Source organism: Nerophis ophidion, linkage group LG08 (assembly GCF_033978795.1).
Source record: "Nerophis ophidion isolate RoL-2023_Sa linkage group LG08, RoL_Noph_v1.0, whole genome shotgun sequence".
Lineage (NCBI taxonomy): Eukaryota > Metazoa > Chordata > Actinopteri > Syngnathiformes > Syngnathidae > Nerophis > Nerophis ophidion.
This window is the reverse complement of record NC_084618.1, coordinates 48,498,651-48,514,990: the sequence shown is the minus strand read 5'-3', so window position 1 is coordinate 48,514,990 and position 16,340 is coordinate 48,498,651. Positions and strand designations below refer to the sequence as shown.

The following is a 16,340-nucleotide window of genomic DNA, read 5'->3' as shown; positions in this document are numbered from 1 at the left end:
AGGATGCCACCCGAACGCCTCCCTAGGGAGGTGTTTAGGGCACGTCCAACCGGTAGGAGGCCACGGGGAAGACCCAGGACACGTTGGGAAGACTATGTCTCCCGGCTGGCCTGGGAACGCCTCGGGATCCCCCGGGAAGAGCTAGACGAAGTGGCTGGGGAGAGGGAAGTCTGGGTTTCCCTGCTTAGGCTGTTGCCCCCGCGACCCGACCTCGGATAAGCGGAAGTTGATGGATGGATGGATGGATGGGTCCCAAAAAACGGCCTAAGACTGTGAGGTTGTGAGTTCAAACCCCGGCCGAGTCATACCAAAGACTACAAAATATGGGACCCATTGCCTCCCTGCTTGGCACTTAGCATCAATGATTGGAACTGGGGATTAAAGTACCAAAATGATTCCCGAGCGCTGCCCACACTGCTTCTCACTGCTCCCCTCACCTTCCAGGGGGTGAACAAGGGGGATGGGTCAAATGCAGAAGGACACGTTTCACCACACATAGTGTGTGTATGACAATCATTGGAACTTTAACTTAACAATTGCTTGGCAGCAAGATATGAGGCATAGGGGCTGTGACATATATTAAAATAGGTTCTATTATTATATGACAACATCCCAGAACTCTCCAAAATAACAACTGTTAAATTGAAATAAACTTTTAAAGGCCTACTGAAACCCACTACTACTGACCACGCAGTCTGATAGTTTATACATCAATGATGAAATATTAACATTGCAACACATGCCAATACGGCCGGTTTAGTTTACTCAATTACAATTTTAAATTTCCCGCGAAGTGTCCTGTTGAAAACGTCGCGGAATGATTACGCTTATGTTGACGCGTGCTTGTGATGTTATTGGTTGTAGCGGACATTTTATCCCAGCACCACTCGCGGCTAAAAGTCGTCCGATTTAATCACATAATTACACAGTATTCTGGACAGCTGTGTTACTGAATCTATTGCAATTTGTTTAATTAATAATGGATACTACAAAGAAGAATGCTGTTGGTGGAAAGCGCTGTATTTCGGCCGGCTGTAGCAACACAACCACAGCCGGTGTTTCTTTGTTTGTTGTGAAGCATATGAAACAGAGCGGTCAAGCGAACATGTTTCTCTACCACATGTCAACCGGCAGGTTTCGGTGAGAAATTGTGGTAATAAGTCGGCTCTTACCGTAAACATGAGCGGAGCTTGTGTCGTTCTTCCTGCAGCTGTCAAAGAGGCAGCTGCGACTTTCTTGGCTCCTCCATGGCTTCCCTCAGAGACACAGATGGTCACCACACCCCTCCGACTTTCAGGTATGACGTTATAATCTCACTAGTACCACAATAAGCAGATAAGGGATTTTCCAGAATTATCCTAGTAAATGTGTCTAATAACATCTGAATCGCTCCCACTGCCCTCATCTTTTTTTTTCTTTTTTCTTCTAGTCCTTCACTCTTACCATCCTCATCCACGAATCTTTCATCCTCGCTCAAATTAATGGGAAAATCGTCGCGTTCTTGGTCCGAATCACTCTTGCTGCTGGTGGCTATGACTATAAAAAATGTGAGGATGTTAGGAGCCCTACAATCAGTGACGTCACGGGCACATCGTCTGTTACTGCCGGTACAGGCGAGGCTTCTTTTATTAGCGACCAAAAGTTGCGAACTTTATTGTCGATGTTCTCTACTAAATCCTTTCAGCAAAAATATGGCAATATTGCGAAATGATCAAGTATGACACATAGAATGGACCTGCTATCCCCGTTTAAATAAGAACATCTCATTTCAGTAGGCCTTTAAGTAGCCATTATTTGTTGACATTTTGTTTCAAAGCCAAAGGGAACCACGGCAGAGGAATGAAAGAGCCGCATATACTCTCCAGAGCCGCGGGTTGCATATAATGAAATCCATGATAACTTCATTTTGTTTCTCAAATCTGTATACTGCAGATCAATAAACCCCACGTTTTAAGTGTATAACGTGCATGTGTGAGATGTCATGTGAGCGCTCATGTATACGCCCTGTTTTTTAACCAATGGCTGAGTGAGTCATAGCGGCCCGGAGCTCCAGCAGAAGCCATTATCCGCCGCTACTGATTCATCTCCCCACTACACGACACGCTGAGACCGTGGCTGACTCCGCCATGGAGGAGCGCGTCGGATACATCACCCGCGTCCAGAGCTTCAGCGCCTGTCACCGTCTTCATAGGTACTTACCTCATGTTACTGTCACCGTCTTCATAGGTACTTTCCTCATGTTACTGTCACCGTCTTCATAGGTACTTACCTCATGTTACTGTCACCGTCTTCATAGGTACTTACCTCATGTTACTGTCACCGTCTTCATAGGTACTTACCTCATGTTACTGTGCCGCCTTAAAAACGTCAGGTTCGCTGTCGCCTCCGTGACAAAAACGTCGACGCGAAAGCGAACGTATTTCATCATTTTTCGTCTCTGACGATGATTTCTATGACCTGAAAACATTAAATCGCCATTTTACTGTATAACTGATGTGTTAGTTAGCTTGTTCTGTCATGCCGACGCTTCTTCCTCACGCTGCCGTCTCCCAGCGAGCATCGCCGGCCAGGGAAACACACACATACCGCCTGGTTCTCCTCGCTCACACTCATACAGGATTTAAGCAACTAGTTAAGGACCTTCCATGATGTTGTATGGGTGTTTATGTTACATGTCATATTATTTAAACATAATGCTTCAGCTGCGTAATGTCATGGAAACCTTCAATCTGAGGGGTCAAATTATTAGTACATCCATTGTTGCTAATTTCTCAGCAAGGGAATCAGCCATTGGCTGTACTAATGGTGTGTTGTGGGCTCTTTAGTAAGGAAAGTAGCAAATGGCTGTCTTATAAGTAAGTAGCTATTTTAGGTTATTGCTTCATTTGCATAATTGATTGCCATGAATGTTGTAGGACTGCGATGAGGTGACGACTTGTCCAGGGTGTACACTGCCTTCCGCCCGAATGCTGCTGAGATAGGCTCCAACGACCCCAAACGGGACAAGCGGTAGAAAATTGATGGGATGGAATGTTGTAGGAGGGAGGAAAACGAGTTGAGTTGCTAAGTATGATCCATCCATCCATCCATTTCTACCGCTTATTCCCTTTGGGGTCGCGGGGGCCGCTGATGCTGTCACGACAAATTTCTTCCCCCCTACAAAAACCTTCCCCCCCAATTTACTTCCGGGGTCATGAGTAATACAGACGTTTAACGCTGTATTATAAAAATACAGACGTTTTGTTAATGCTATATTATGAAAAATAAAATAACATTTTAAAAAACAATTTACACACAAGCTATGGGATGACGTAAGAGGAAACGTGACCCCGGAAGTAAATGCATCATCCCATAGCTTGTGTTTGTAAATTGTTTTAGAAATATATATATATATATATTTTTTATAATATAACAAAACGTCTGTATTTTTATAATATAGCGTTATAGTTTTATAATATAGCATTAACAAAACGTCTGTATTAATCATGACCCCGGAAGTAAATGGGGGGGGGGAGAAATCTGGCGTGACAGTGCCTATCTCAGCTACAATCGGGCGGAAGGCAGGGTACACCCTGCACAAGTCGCCACCTCATCACAGGTCCAACACAGATAGACAGACCAGAGCTGTAAATTAAACTTTCTTAAGCACGGTGGCCTAGGGGTTAGTGCCTCACAATATGAAGATCCTGGGTTTGATCCTGGGCTCGCGGTCTTTCTGTGTGGAGTTTGCATGTTTGTCCCCGTGACTGCGTGGGTTCCCTCCGGCTTCCTCCCACCGCCAAAGACATGCACCTTGGGATAGGTTGATTGGCAACACTTGGCCCTAGAGTGTGAATGTGAGTGTAAATGTTGTCTATCTGTGTTGGCCCTGTGATGAGGTGGCGACTTGTCCAGGGTGTACAACCGCCTCCCGGCCGAATGCAGCTGGGATAGGCTCCAGCACCCCTCGTGACCCCGGAAGGGACAAGCGGTAAAAAATGGATGGATGGATGTTGATTCTTGGCTTTTTTTCTTTAAATTTTTAAATCAATTAAAATATTAGAGAGTCAAATTTGATCTACAGACCAGAGAGTTGGGACAATATTTTCATCTATTGACTGGCTCATTAACATCAACAAATTGGATTGGGATGTTGCAGTGAATTATTTTAGCATGTAATGACACTAAATTAATATTTAAATTTACATTATGCTTTTGATACTAAGGCAAAAACAGCAGCAGCTTATTTGCACATGCGGATGTTATTTGCAGTCTGGACTTTGAGTGGTGAGGGTCTCCGCTGTTGAATGTTTTGGAACAGGGGAGGGGCTAACATTGCTCATTGCAGAGAGTAACTGCAGCATGTTTTCACCTTAGGGTCTCCAAGATCCAAAAAAGTCTCCAAGACACAAAAAAGCCTTAAATAACACTTTCACTAGTAGCTGTTTAAAAAAAAAAAGTTGCCAAGAGGATTTGGAAAGTCGCCAGATTTAGCAGCACTGGAAAAATGTTAATCTAATGGGGTCAAATTATTAGTACATCCATTGTTGCCAACTTCCCAGTAAGAGAATCAGGTATTGGCTGGTTTAATGATGCATTCCAGTTGTTTTGGAAAGTCGGAATTACCGAGTTTTTAGTCGGAAATTTCAACTGGAAGGCCCCCCTTCGACTGGAGTTTTAAATATAAATGTTTTTTGACTGTCACACATAAATACATTTGGTTTGCCTCACCTTTGTATCTTTTCTACAGTGTCTGCAGCAGCCCTTTGCAATAAATTATGCAATTGGGGCGATGACGTCATCTAGCGACTTATAGAACAGCCAATAGTTACTGTCCTTGATGAGAAATTGGCAACACTGCGCTCAGAACTCGGCTGTGATGTTATTCCCAGCGCTGACTTTCGAGGTTAATGGAGCGGAACATAAAAGTTGCAAATGACTTCATTGTGTAGTTTGCAAAATTGACCATTACACACGTGCATGCCATTGCAATTGACGCGGATTAAGGTTGTGGGAGAGACAAAACCAAAGCCAAGGAAATATGCTTACAACTAATAAGTAAATGTCTTCTGTCAATATGTGCTTTTGTTGGTGTTTGTTTTGGAATTCATTTGCAGTCTGGACACACTTTTGAGCTATTAGCAGCTAATAGATTAGATGTTTTGTATTGTCATTACACACTTTAAACTTTAAAACTTGGTTCAGATTTCCACAACAATATCTAGCAGCATTAGGATGTTTAAAGAAATACAATAAGAGAATAAAAGCAGTCAAGCAGTGATAGAAGGATGTGGCAGTCTTAGGCAGCATTGAGATCACACACAATAAAATGTAATTATGCAAAATGTATCACTATTTATTAATTAATTAATGATTTCTTTTTTTATTTATGGAGTATATCGTGAACACATTGAGAACAGGATGTGAACAAAAGTGTTAGCAGTTGCTATGTGATGGAAAATGGGGTAGAGTTAAATAAGCTCTGCTTCTTTCTCCTCCTTTTCAAACATGTCGAAATAGAAACTGGAAATTGTGATGAATTGTAATTGTATACATATTCGAAATAAACTCAAACCATGAACCTCAGTGGTATACACAGATCCACTTATGTGTAGCAACAATCAGACCTTGTTGGTTTTTATCATGTAAAAATGTGCTTAGTTATTGCCTCACTGAAAGGATCAATATTCAGTAGTACCTCAATTTAAGAGCTTACCGTAATTGGTTTTATAATGGAATCATAACTCAAATCAAGCAACGGTTTAATATTAATAACAATTTAGATAATTAAAAACTAATTAATTGGTGATTACCCCCAAACCCCCAAAAAACAGTTTTTAAGATGTAACGTCTTTTTAAAAAAAAAACAAATTTTTGGTAATATTGTATAAAAAACATTACTATTGATTTCAATACTAACAACTACAATAGGGTTATCTAGTAATGTAATAATAATGCACAGCATTTACCTTGTAGCATGAACTTCTACAGTGTCTCCTCCCAGCTGCTTCTCTGTCAACCACGATCAGCAGCTATTTATATTTACGTGGATAAATGGGCGCCATTTAAATCTTTTTTTTTTGGCTGGTGATTAAGACTCCTTCAGCTTTAGTATGATGCAAACCAGCAGTAATACACTCGAATTGCTTCACCAAGTACACTGCATTCTGTCATGTTTTTGATAATTCGTTTTTTTAATTCAATGAATATCATACACTTCTTCTTAGCACTGTCCTTGACACTCACTTTATTATTTTCAATGTTTGGAAATCAAAGTTATGTGGATCCCTAGTTATAAGCTATGCTAGCAGATAAGACCAAATATTTTGAACACATTTTACGGAGTTCGCTGTGGTGTTTGCCATGACAACTAATGGTGGGAATGCTTCGACTAAAATGTTGGCTGGCAACTTAAATTATAACAATTATGATAGTCGGGATGTAACGATATTAACATTTTACGATTATTGTTATCATTATAACGGTATTGTTGTATGTGGTCAAAAGTACTGTATTTTTGGAAAATTAAGTGAACAACAAAAGCTCTCCTTGGCAGAAAAAACATTAAAGATTGTTCTAACTTCTTAAGAACTATATTATTTTTCAAGTGTTTACATGACTTGCATGTCAGCATTTAAGATAGCTAGTAGTCAGCGCGCTAGTTGCTATCTAGCGATCAACACGGAAGCTGCTTCTCCAGCAAATGAGCAGTGAGTTCATCGAAATGCGGTACTTAATCAAGGTTTTACGATAATTCAAATGCTTTCTTATTTTGTTCCCACACTGTACCGAACCATGATCATGGCGTACCGTTACATCCTTAGGTAATACAGGTGCCTCATGAGGTAGTGGTATTAAAACTGTTATGTTAAACTAGGTTCCTAACTTCATATAAACTATTGTATTTATGAGGTGTGCCTGAAGACAGCACTTTCAGATACTGTCTCCCTGTTTTTCTATGTAGCCTCCAGTTAATTTGTTCAGGGCATCAGTGTCTTTTCACTGCAATACATTTTATTCACGCACATGTTGTTCATGGTTCTTATCTGCTTTGTAGCATTCACCTTAGCGATGAAGAAAATAAAAAAGTCTATGGGAAATGCAACAATCCAAATGGCCATGGACACAACTACAAAGGTTGGTGTTGTTTCAATTGCCTGTTTCATATGTTGTCAGTAAAAACATGCAGTACAGGAAATTCATTATTTTAATCACAGCTAATAAGTTTTAACCCTTTACAAGGAAGACAATAATTTTTATAGAAAAAGATGGGATATAGTGTAAAACACACAGAAACACATTAAATAGAGGTTATGGATTAATTTTTAATTTGAGTGAGCTGATAAAGTGCCATAAAACCAATGCCCATCAGTTATTTTGCATCAGCTCATATCACTCTGTTCAGAGTAGTGGTTGGCGATACTGCAAATGTTGCTATTGTTTCGATACAAAGTAATTACAGAGCCAGTATTACCGATACTTTTTTACTTAAATTCATGACCATTCTAGATGAGATTACAAAAATAATCAAACCTATAACGTTGCCATGTTTAGCTTCAATAGATACACAAAAGGGTTAACTTGTTATATTCTGCCATATTCATACTTCAGATTTGAGGGAGGCTGAAAGTCTTAATATAAGTGCATATTTTTGAGCTCCAGGAAAACAATTAAACATTTTTTCAACTGACTGAATATACAGTATGATAATATTTGAATCTCTGTGCTAAATTACATCACTGACCACTGATTATACTTTGAAAAAAAACAATGAATATGCTAGAATTATCTTTCACTTCTAGAAATTACTACCTGGAAATTGTTGAAGTTTTTGAAAAGCCTTTGTCAGGGATGTCTGTCATGCACATAATCACGTTTCATCAAACATATATAAACGTTGCCCTAGAGCAGTGGTTCTCAAATGGGGGTACGGATACCCCTGGGGGTACTTGAAGGTATGCCAAGGGGTACTTGAGATTTTAAAAATATATTCTGAAAATAGCAACAATTCAAAAATCCTTTATAAATATATTTATTGAATAATACTTCAGCAAAATATGAATGTAAGTTCATAAACTGTGAAAAGAAATGCAACAATTCAATATTCAGTGTTGACAGCTAGATTTTTTGTCGACATGTTCCATAAATATTGATGTTAAAGATTTCTTTTTTTGTTAAGAAATGTTTAGAATTACGTTCATGAATCCAGATGGATCTCTATTACAATCCCCAAAGAGGGCACTTTAAGTCGATGATTACTTCTATGTGTAGAAATCTTTATTTATAATTTAATCACTTGTTTATTTTTCAACAAGTTTTTAACTATTTTTATATCTTTTTTTCAAAATAGTTCAGGAAAGACCACTACAAATGAGCAATATTTTGCACTGTTATACAATTTAATAAATCTGAAACTGATGACATAATGCTGTATTTTACTTCTTTATCTCTTTTTTTCAACCAAAAATGCTTTGCTCTGATTAGGGGGTACTTGAATTACTAAAATGTTCACAGGGGGTACATCACTGAAAAAAGGTTGAGAACCACTGCCCCAGGGGAAACTGGGTAACACATGGCACACTGACAAAGCTTAACCTATTGTTACTATAACAATCTACAAGATTAATATAGGTTGCGTTTCTCTCTTTCCCTCCATCTTTCTGTATTCCTTTTTTATCTTTAGTTATCATTATGTATATGTATTGTTGCATTTGCACGACTGTATTGTTTATAGTAGAGGAAAATTACTGGTATTGTTCATTATCAATAGCGCTATTTCTATTGGTATTTGTAATGCTCCAGTTGTAGTGTAAAAATGCTCATTGTCATTTCTGTATTATTTATTTTGCTAACTGCTTCTTTGCTATCACTTTAACCATCATTTGTAAATATCGTATGTGATGGTGTTCGATTGTTGTTGTTTTTGTTATTATTGTTGTTTACTGTTGTTGTTTTTGTCTCTCTGTCTATTCCCTTTCTTATCTCCACTATTTCCTCATCTGTCTTCCTTTTTTTCCTCTTTCTATCCCCTCTTGCTCTGGCCCGGCTGCACAAGATGATAATATAAATACAAATCTAATGAAGTCAAATTCAAGTAAGGCAACGAGAGAAGTATCCTACACTTCTCTTGTAAAATAAATCTGAACAGCCAATATGGGCATCTACATTAACTATATGATTTGCCTGAAAAGCTGGACAGGACAAAAAAAAAAGGGGTCTGGTTTTGGTTTGTGGAGCTCTCTTCTCCTCCCTCTGCTCGCTTTGCAGCACAGCATTTACATTTGGGTGTAGCGCTTTTAAGTGATTGTACAGGTTTGTAGTGTGACCACAGGATCGTATAGCTTTGCTGCATATGTCACAGTTAGCAGTTTCTCTGTCTGACACTGACACTCCGATACCAATACTCACCTTGGTGTTGATACTATCGATATTTTGATCGATCCGTCCACCATGAATTGATTAACGTGGACCCCAACTTAAACAAGTTGAAAAACGTATTCGGGTGTTACCATTTAGTGGTCAATTGTACGGAATATGTACTGAACTGTGCAATCTACTAATAAAAGTATCAATCAATCAATCAAAACCCTTAGTGTAGAGTCAGAGTAATGCTGAATATGACCTGAAGAACACAATCCTTACTGTTGAACATGGAAGTGAATTCTGCTTTGGGGCTGTTTCTTTACTAAGGGTACAGAAAACTTTACTGAACCGAGGGCCTGGTTTACTCAATGTTTGCATGCACTAAAACATGTGCAAACTTGATATCACACGCAAAACTGATCTACAAAACATGTGTAAAGTGGATTGCATCTGAGCAGAATAAGGTGTGCGATTGCTTTTGCGTCTCTGTCTTCTCGGGTTGTACGGTATACAGGTATTAATAAAGTACCGTGGTACTAATTAATTTTCAACGGTGCTATACTGCTTTTAAAAAATACCGGTACTTTTATTTTTCATCAACATGATGTGCGCCGGTGACAATGCTGGCATACAAGCTTCGGCGCACGTTAGTTGACAGACACACACACTCATAGCACTTGCAAGCAAAAACAATGTAAAGACAGAAGATGGAGAACGTATGTATTTTGGCTTCAAACGTAGCTTTCAAATATCATCCCTGCAGGACAAGGAATGGCAAAACATGCTTCACTACACACCATAGGACACAATAGTCAAAGTCAAAGCGAACACCAAACTAGTGCTCCAGCATGTAAATAAAAAAGTAGGTCTACACAGATATTGATTGTAACAATGTCAAGTACAAGATCCGTATCTAGTCAATACTAAAATGCTGACTTTCAGATTTTTAATCAACAAAAAATATTTTAATTATTTTTTATTACGTTTATAAACTCAAGAAATACGTCCTTGGACACATGAAGATTTATGGACCAATGTATAACCCCGTAACTACTTAATATTGGATCACTATCCAAATTTGTGGTATCACCCAAAATTAATGTCAAGTACCCAAACAACAGATAAAAAAGTGCTTCTTACATCTGACCAGAAGTGTAGATACAACATGTTAAAACAGAAAATAAACAGATATTAACAGTAAATAAACAAATATTAATAATCCATTCATTTCCTACAGATCGTCCCTTATTTTTGACAAGATAATGCAATGATAGATGACACAGTATGTTAATTTGGTTGATTGGCAACACTAAATTGGCCTTAGTGTGTAAATGATAGTGTGAATGTTGTCTGTCTATCTGTGTTGGCCCTGCGATGAGGTGGTAAGTTGTCTAGGGTGTACACCGCCTTCTGCCCGAGTGAAGCTGGGATAGGCTCCAGCACCTCCCGCGACCCTGAGAGGGATAAGAGGTAGAAAATGGATGGATGGACAATATGTTACTGCATACTACAGCAGCTAAATTAGGAGCCTTTGTAACCTGTTTGCTTAATCACTGCTAAAAATTAAGTTTTCTAGTAAGTTCACAACGTTATTTAATGACAAAATTGTTCTTTGATTGCAATAAGAAACATGTTTAATCATTAAGATTTTTTGTTTAATTGAAGCCAATAATATAATTTTTTGGCCCCATTCATTTAAAAAAAAATATTGAAACATATCAAAATAGTTTTGGTACCGGTACTGGTACCAAAATATTTGTATTAGGACAACCTTTTTCTGTCTTCATTAATATGCAAAAAATATGCTGATCATCAAAACGACCACGATGCTGGAAAGAAAAAATGCAACGACATGATACAGCACGTGCAATATTATTTATCAACACTCATCACTGTTTTGCAAACTCTATTTTGCTTTTTATTTACCACGCCTTAAAAGGGCGTGCAAACTGACACAGTTCAACACAGCTGTGAGAGAGGACTGATCCCGCTGCAAAGACAGACGTTGGACAGAGAATCCTCCATCCTACGTGTGTGTGTGTGTGCGTGTGTGTGTCAACATATTTGGATGGTCAGAAATAAATAATTATTAAACCCATCATCATGATTTTAATAGTTGATAGATTACTTAAGGGGGGATTTAAACAAACTCAATGAATGCGTTTTGGCGTCATTTAATGTTTTTTCTATTACATTCTTTTTGTATTAACATAGTATATGTATTTCTAACATATATCCTGTATTATAAAAAATTATTGAATATGCATTTTTTTTGCATCTTGAGCACTATGCAGCCTACCTCGCATGCAGCCCAGTATGTCAATAGCCATAGTAGCCAGTTATATCTGTAATTAAAGCACTGCTAAAAGTAGTTCCTCTGCGTTAGCGCTTTTAATAACAATGTTGGTAATACTTGGTTAATATGCAGGTTAGACGGGTAAATGAACTGCTGTTGGCCGTGTTCGGATGTTTTTTAGAGGTCTTTTAGTGTAATAGATACAGTCCACATTGTTAGCCACCTCTTGCTCTTGTTATTTTTTTGCAATTTAGAATACATAAAAAAGAGAAACATTTGTGTGCTTGTCTCACATAAGGATTGTGAATGATAGACAAAGGGAAGGCAAGTGAGCTTGTATCCATTTCAGAGAAACGGAACAAAATCCTTCCTTAGATTCACACAATCCTGGCGTCCAACTACAAGAAATGTTTGAATTCTGTTGTACCAAGTCATGTTTTGTTTTGAGATCAAATGCTTATTTTACCTAATTAAAATCAAATACTGTAAATGTATAATCTATACTGTTAGGAGAGATATTTCAGAAAGTGTACGTAGTGTCTTTCCCAACTCTTAACTATAGCTTTTTGTTTCCACAGTTGAGATAACCGTGCGTGGGAAGGTGAGTATCAGACATTGCTTTTACTAAACTGTACAAAATACTTTAACTTTGTTTTCACTGTACCATAATTTCATCAAGTTTTTTACAATGTCACAAGATGTATTTCAATCTAGAATTGCATTTATTTCATATATTATTCAATGTGCACATTCACAATTTCTCCATGTAGTTTAGGTGTGGTCTATATTTTCCACGCTCCCGGGACTTAGTCTTTTACAATTTGAACAACTTGTATCCTTGCGTCAAATCACAGAGGAAAGACATTGAACATACACCAAATGTAAATAAACAATATTTGGACCAGTACAGGGCACTTGAACTCTTTTCACAGAATGTCACAAGATTTTTTTTCTTAATTTTATTTGCTTGCTTACTGAATGTCAAAAATGACAGAATTAAATACATACATGAATCTTTAAATAAGTACTTAAATGTGTTAATTCTGTGTTATTTGAAATTGAAATTAAATAAATGTGTTATTAAATGTGTCATTTATGATTTTAATGTTATTATTTAACTCTCACTTGAAAGTTTAGTCCGTGTGATTTATTTTATGTGCATGTTATTCATTATATGTTTCTGCATAGATTGATAATATCACCGGTATGGTACTTAACCTGACAGACTTGAAGAAGTCAATAGAGGTAAGAAAACATTTTCCCTAATTACTTTACTTTGGTTTTACGTCCACAATGTTTATGGCGGTTATTACTTTCACTTAGTGTAAACTTCTGTCTTGTGGTTAGTCTGTTATTCTGCAAGAATATTGAAAAATTAGAGACAAGTTGGGTGATCCAGTTAAATCCAAGTTAGCATGTATAAATATATTTTTTGAATAAACATTGTGATATTGTCAAATGAGTGGTTGGAGACGTATTTGGGGGTATTCGTGTTTTTATTTTCTTTCACAGAAAGGTTCCAACAATCGTATCCACATCCGCATGTACATTTTTACAGCTGCTGATGTAGTAGCAAGCAGCTAACGCTTTATTTATCTATTTTATTTATTATTATCATTATCTTCTAGGAAAATCGAAATAATTTTGCCTAAAAATGTCTCCATCCGGAAATTCCATTACCACAGTCAGGCCTGGAACAAATTATTTAGTCCTGTAAAATAACAATGTTAACTGGCGTCAGTCACGTCTGACAGTTACAGCATTTGAATATTTAACATTTCACTAGTGGAAGAAGGCTGGCAAATTGTAGAGGTATCAAGCAAGGCTTGATTAGCTGTGTTTCCTTTGCAGTTTTTCGCCCAACAAAAGCGATATTTTAAAAATTTCAACAAAGTACATTTGCGACTTGTAGGTGTTTTCATTAAGGATAGTTTTGCATCATGAGTCGTATTTCTCGTAAATTCTCGTCCCGCGACACTCCATTTTGAGGAAGAGGGACGCTTTAGAGAGAATTTTAAACTAGGAATACACAAACTGCGGCTTCAAGGGCTACTTTGATATTGTTTTGGCATGTGAGTCTGTCCAAGTCTGCGGGTCGGCCTCTATTGCCAGGAAGGGACCTGCAGGGACCCTGTCGCCCCGGCCGACCGATAGTAAGCGAGACAGAGACTATTCGTCTGCCCTTGTTGTCCTGCACAGGGGCCCCGCCAGTTCGTTGTTCAGTTGCCCTGTTAATGCAAAAAAAGTGTTTCCAGTGTGTTTTTGCAACGCACTTCAATATCGAAACGTCTGAAAAATCACGTCATGAGAGCGTAAAAATGTTTTATCGATATTTTTGAGGTTTGTCCAAGTACGGGTGTTTCCGTAACCAGTTTCTTTTTGGAATATTTAGGTTCTGCGCATTTCTAGGGATAATGGAAATGGAGTTATTGATGTTGATACTTGCTTCTACAGGAAGTCATCATGAATCCACTTGATCATAAGAACCTAGATAAGGACGTCCCATACTTTGCCAAAATTGCCAGGTATGCATATGCTCAGATAACACATTTGTAGTAAGACGTTTACATACACTCACAATTGACATAAATATAATTTGTCTTTCATAGCAGAACTGTCAAATTCAACAAAATAACACGTTAGTTATAAGTTCCTTTAATGGCTCTATTTTTTTAACATATGTATATAAAACTTTTTTTTTTTGTGAAATGAGTGGAAGGTTTATAAATACTTAAATATTGTTGATTAGAAAGGGACAACTAAATACATTCAAAGGTATAACTAACTGATAACTAATTAAAAGTCAATCATTTATGACATTCCAGCCAATGTTGAGTGTACATAAACTTTTGACCATTACTATCATGCCCTTTTTGTTTTATTAAAAGATATAAAAAAAAAAAAACATTGTGTGGATTAATGCTAGATTTGAATAAATTGTAATATTATTGTTACGGCTGTGACTTGAACTAATACTACTTTTTGTTCTTCTCCAAGCACAACTGAAAACCTGGCTGTTTACATATGGGACCACATGGCCGAAGCCCTTGCACCGAACAAGCTCTATGAAATAAAAATTCATGAGACAGATAAGAACATTGTTACATACAGGGGTGAATAATAAACATACAAAAGTGATGTTTATAAACTACAATAATGCAATGGCTGTGTAATATACATTTTGATTTTTTTGCTCGACAGGTACAAATGTCTTTAGTCTGGTAATGTTTGCAAGATGGTATTGTTCTATTGTTACTTTTATTCCAATGATAATTTAAAGAGATAAGAGAATGCTGTAAAATAAATTGCTGATCAGTGAATTTCAACTTCTTGACTGAAATTGATAATATATTGTTATATTTAAACTGTATTGTCTCAATTGTTGTTATTTTAGAACAACACAGGATCAATTAACCAGTCATGAATGCATGTAATAACCACTTTGTTTTGAGTTATGAATAAAACAAAAAGAGACATTTACAGCAGGGGTCTCAAATTCAATTTACCTGGGGGTCGCCAGAGGTAGAGGCTGGACCGCACAAAGTGTTCTGAACCTTATGACTAAATGTGTTAACTACTTCTACCAGCAGCTATAGTGTCCCAGACCCATAACAGGCTTTAAATTATTATACAAGTCAAATTAAATATAAAAATTGGATATTTTTACACTGTTAAATTCCCCAAGAGGTGGTCAGAGAAACTTCTGTTTGCTAATAGGAAGTTGCTTTATGCGGTGCTCAATGTCTATTTGTTTCACAGTAATTTGTGTTTGCGCTGTTTTTAATAGTGGGATTCGAGATTGCAACAATGTATTTAACTACGAACCACCCAAGATGTGTAGGGCCGCAATTACGCTAAACCAGGGGTGTCAAACTTGTTTTCAGTGAGGGCCACAACGCAGTTATGTAACAGTGAATAATATATGAATATACATGTATAGGGATTCGCTTAATGATATTGTAACACAATTCCCGACGCATTTGTTTATTTATTTTTTTACATACACTGGGGAAAAAAATCTATTTTTCGGTAAAAACTGGCAGCTCAGTCGCCAAAATGTTATTGTAAAATTGACAGCGATTTTTTTATGGCTTATTAATGTCAACAACAAAAAAATGACTTTTTATGGTATAATTCTGTCCGAACTGCCAGGTTGTTGTTTTTTATTGTAAAATGTATGGTTGTTGTTTTTACAGTGTATTACTGTAAATGTAAAACGGTACCACTTGTTTTTTTACAGTAAAATTTTACCGAAAATTCTGCTTTCAGTTTCCCGGTTTATAATTTGATGGATAACGTGCTTTGAAATCATAAGTCAAGCAAGTATTTTAGTATTTGCTTTCATTTTAACAAAAAATATTTAAAACAAATATTTATTTTGCATCACTAGACAACATAATACTTTAAAATAGGTTACATTACATGTATGTATTTTTTCTGTCAAAATGAAGATAGACAATAAAGTACTTTATTAAGGCTTATTATTTCCAGGAAATTGCGGGCCATACAAAATGATGTGGCGGGTCAGACCTGGCAACCGGGCCTTGAGTTTGACACATGTGCACTAAACTATGAAATTAGGTTGAGAGATACAAAATATGGGCTTGCGGGATGCAAATGGCCCATATGGCCGCAAGTTTGAGTCCGCTGATTTACAGTACGTTTTACTGGGCCTTCATGCTTTACAAACCCTCTTGTCTTG

At 37.3% G+C, this 16,340-nt stretch overlaps 1 protein-coding gene across 1 annotated transcript; it reads left to right on the top strand.

Annotated features, from left to right (window-relative positions):
* Positions 1 to 2,025: 2,025 nt before the first annotated feature.
* pts (6-pyruvoyltetrahydropterin synthase) lies at positions 2,026 to 15,118 on the top strand. The gene is made up of 6 exons (XM_061908750.1): positions 2,026 to 2,191; positions 7,037 to 7,116; positions 12,217 to 12,239; positions 12,827 to 12,883; positions 14,093 to 14,163; positions 14,636 to 15,118. The coding sequence occupies exons 1-6, from the start codon at positions 2,127 to 2,129 to the stop codon at positions 14,757 to 14,759; spliced, it is 420 nt and encodes a 139-aa protein (XP_061764734.1). The 5' UTR covers positions 2,026 to 2,126; the 3' UTR covers positions 14,760 to 15,118.
* The last annotated feature ends 1,222 nt before the right edge of the window (positions 15,119 to 16,340 follow it).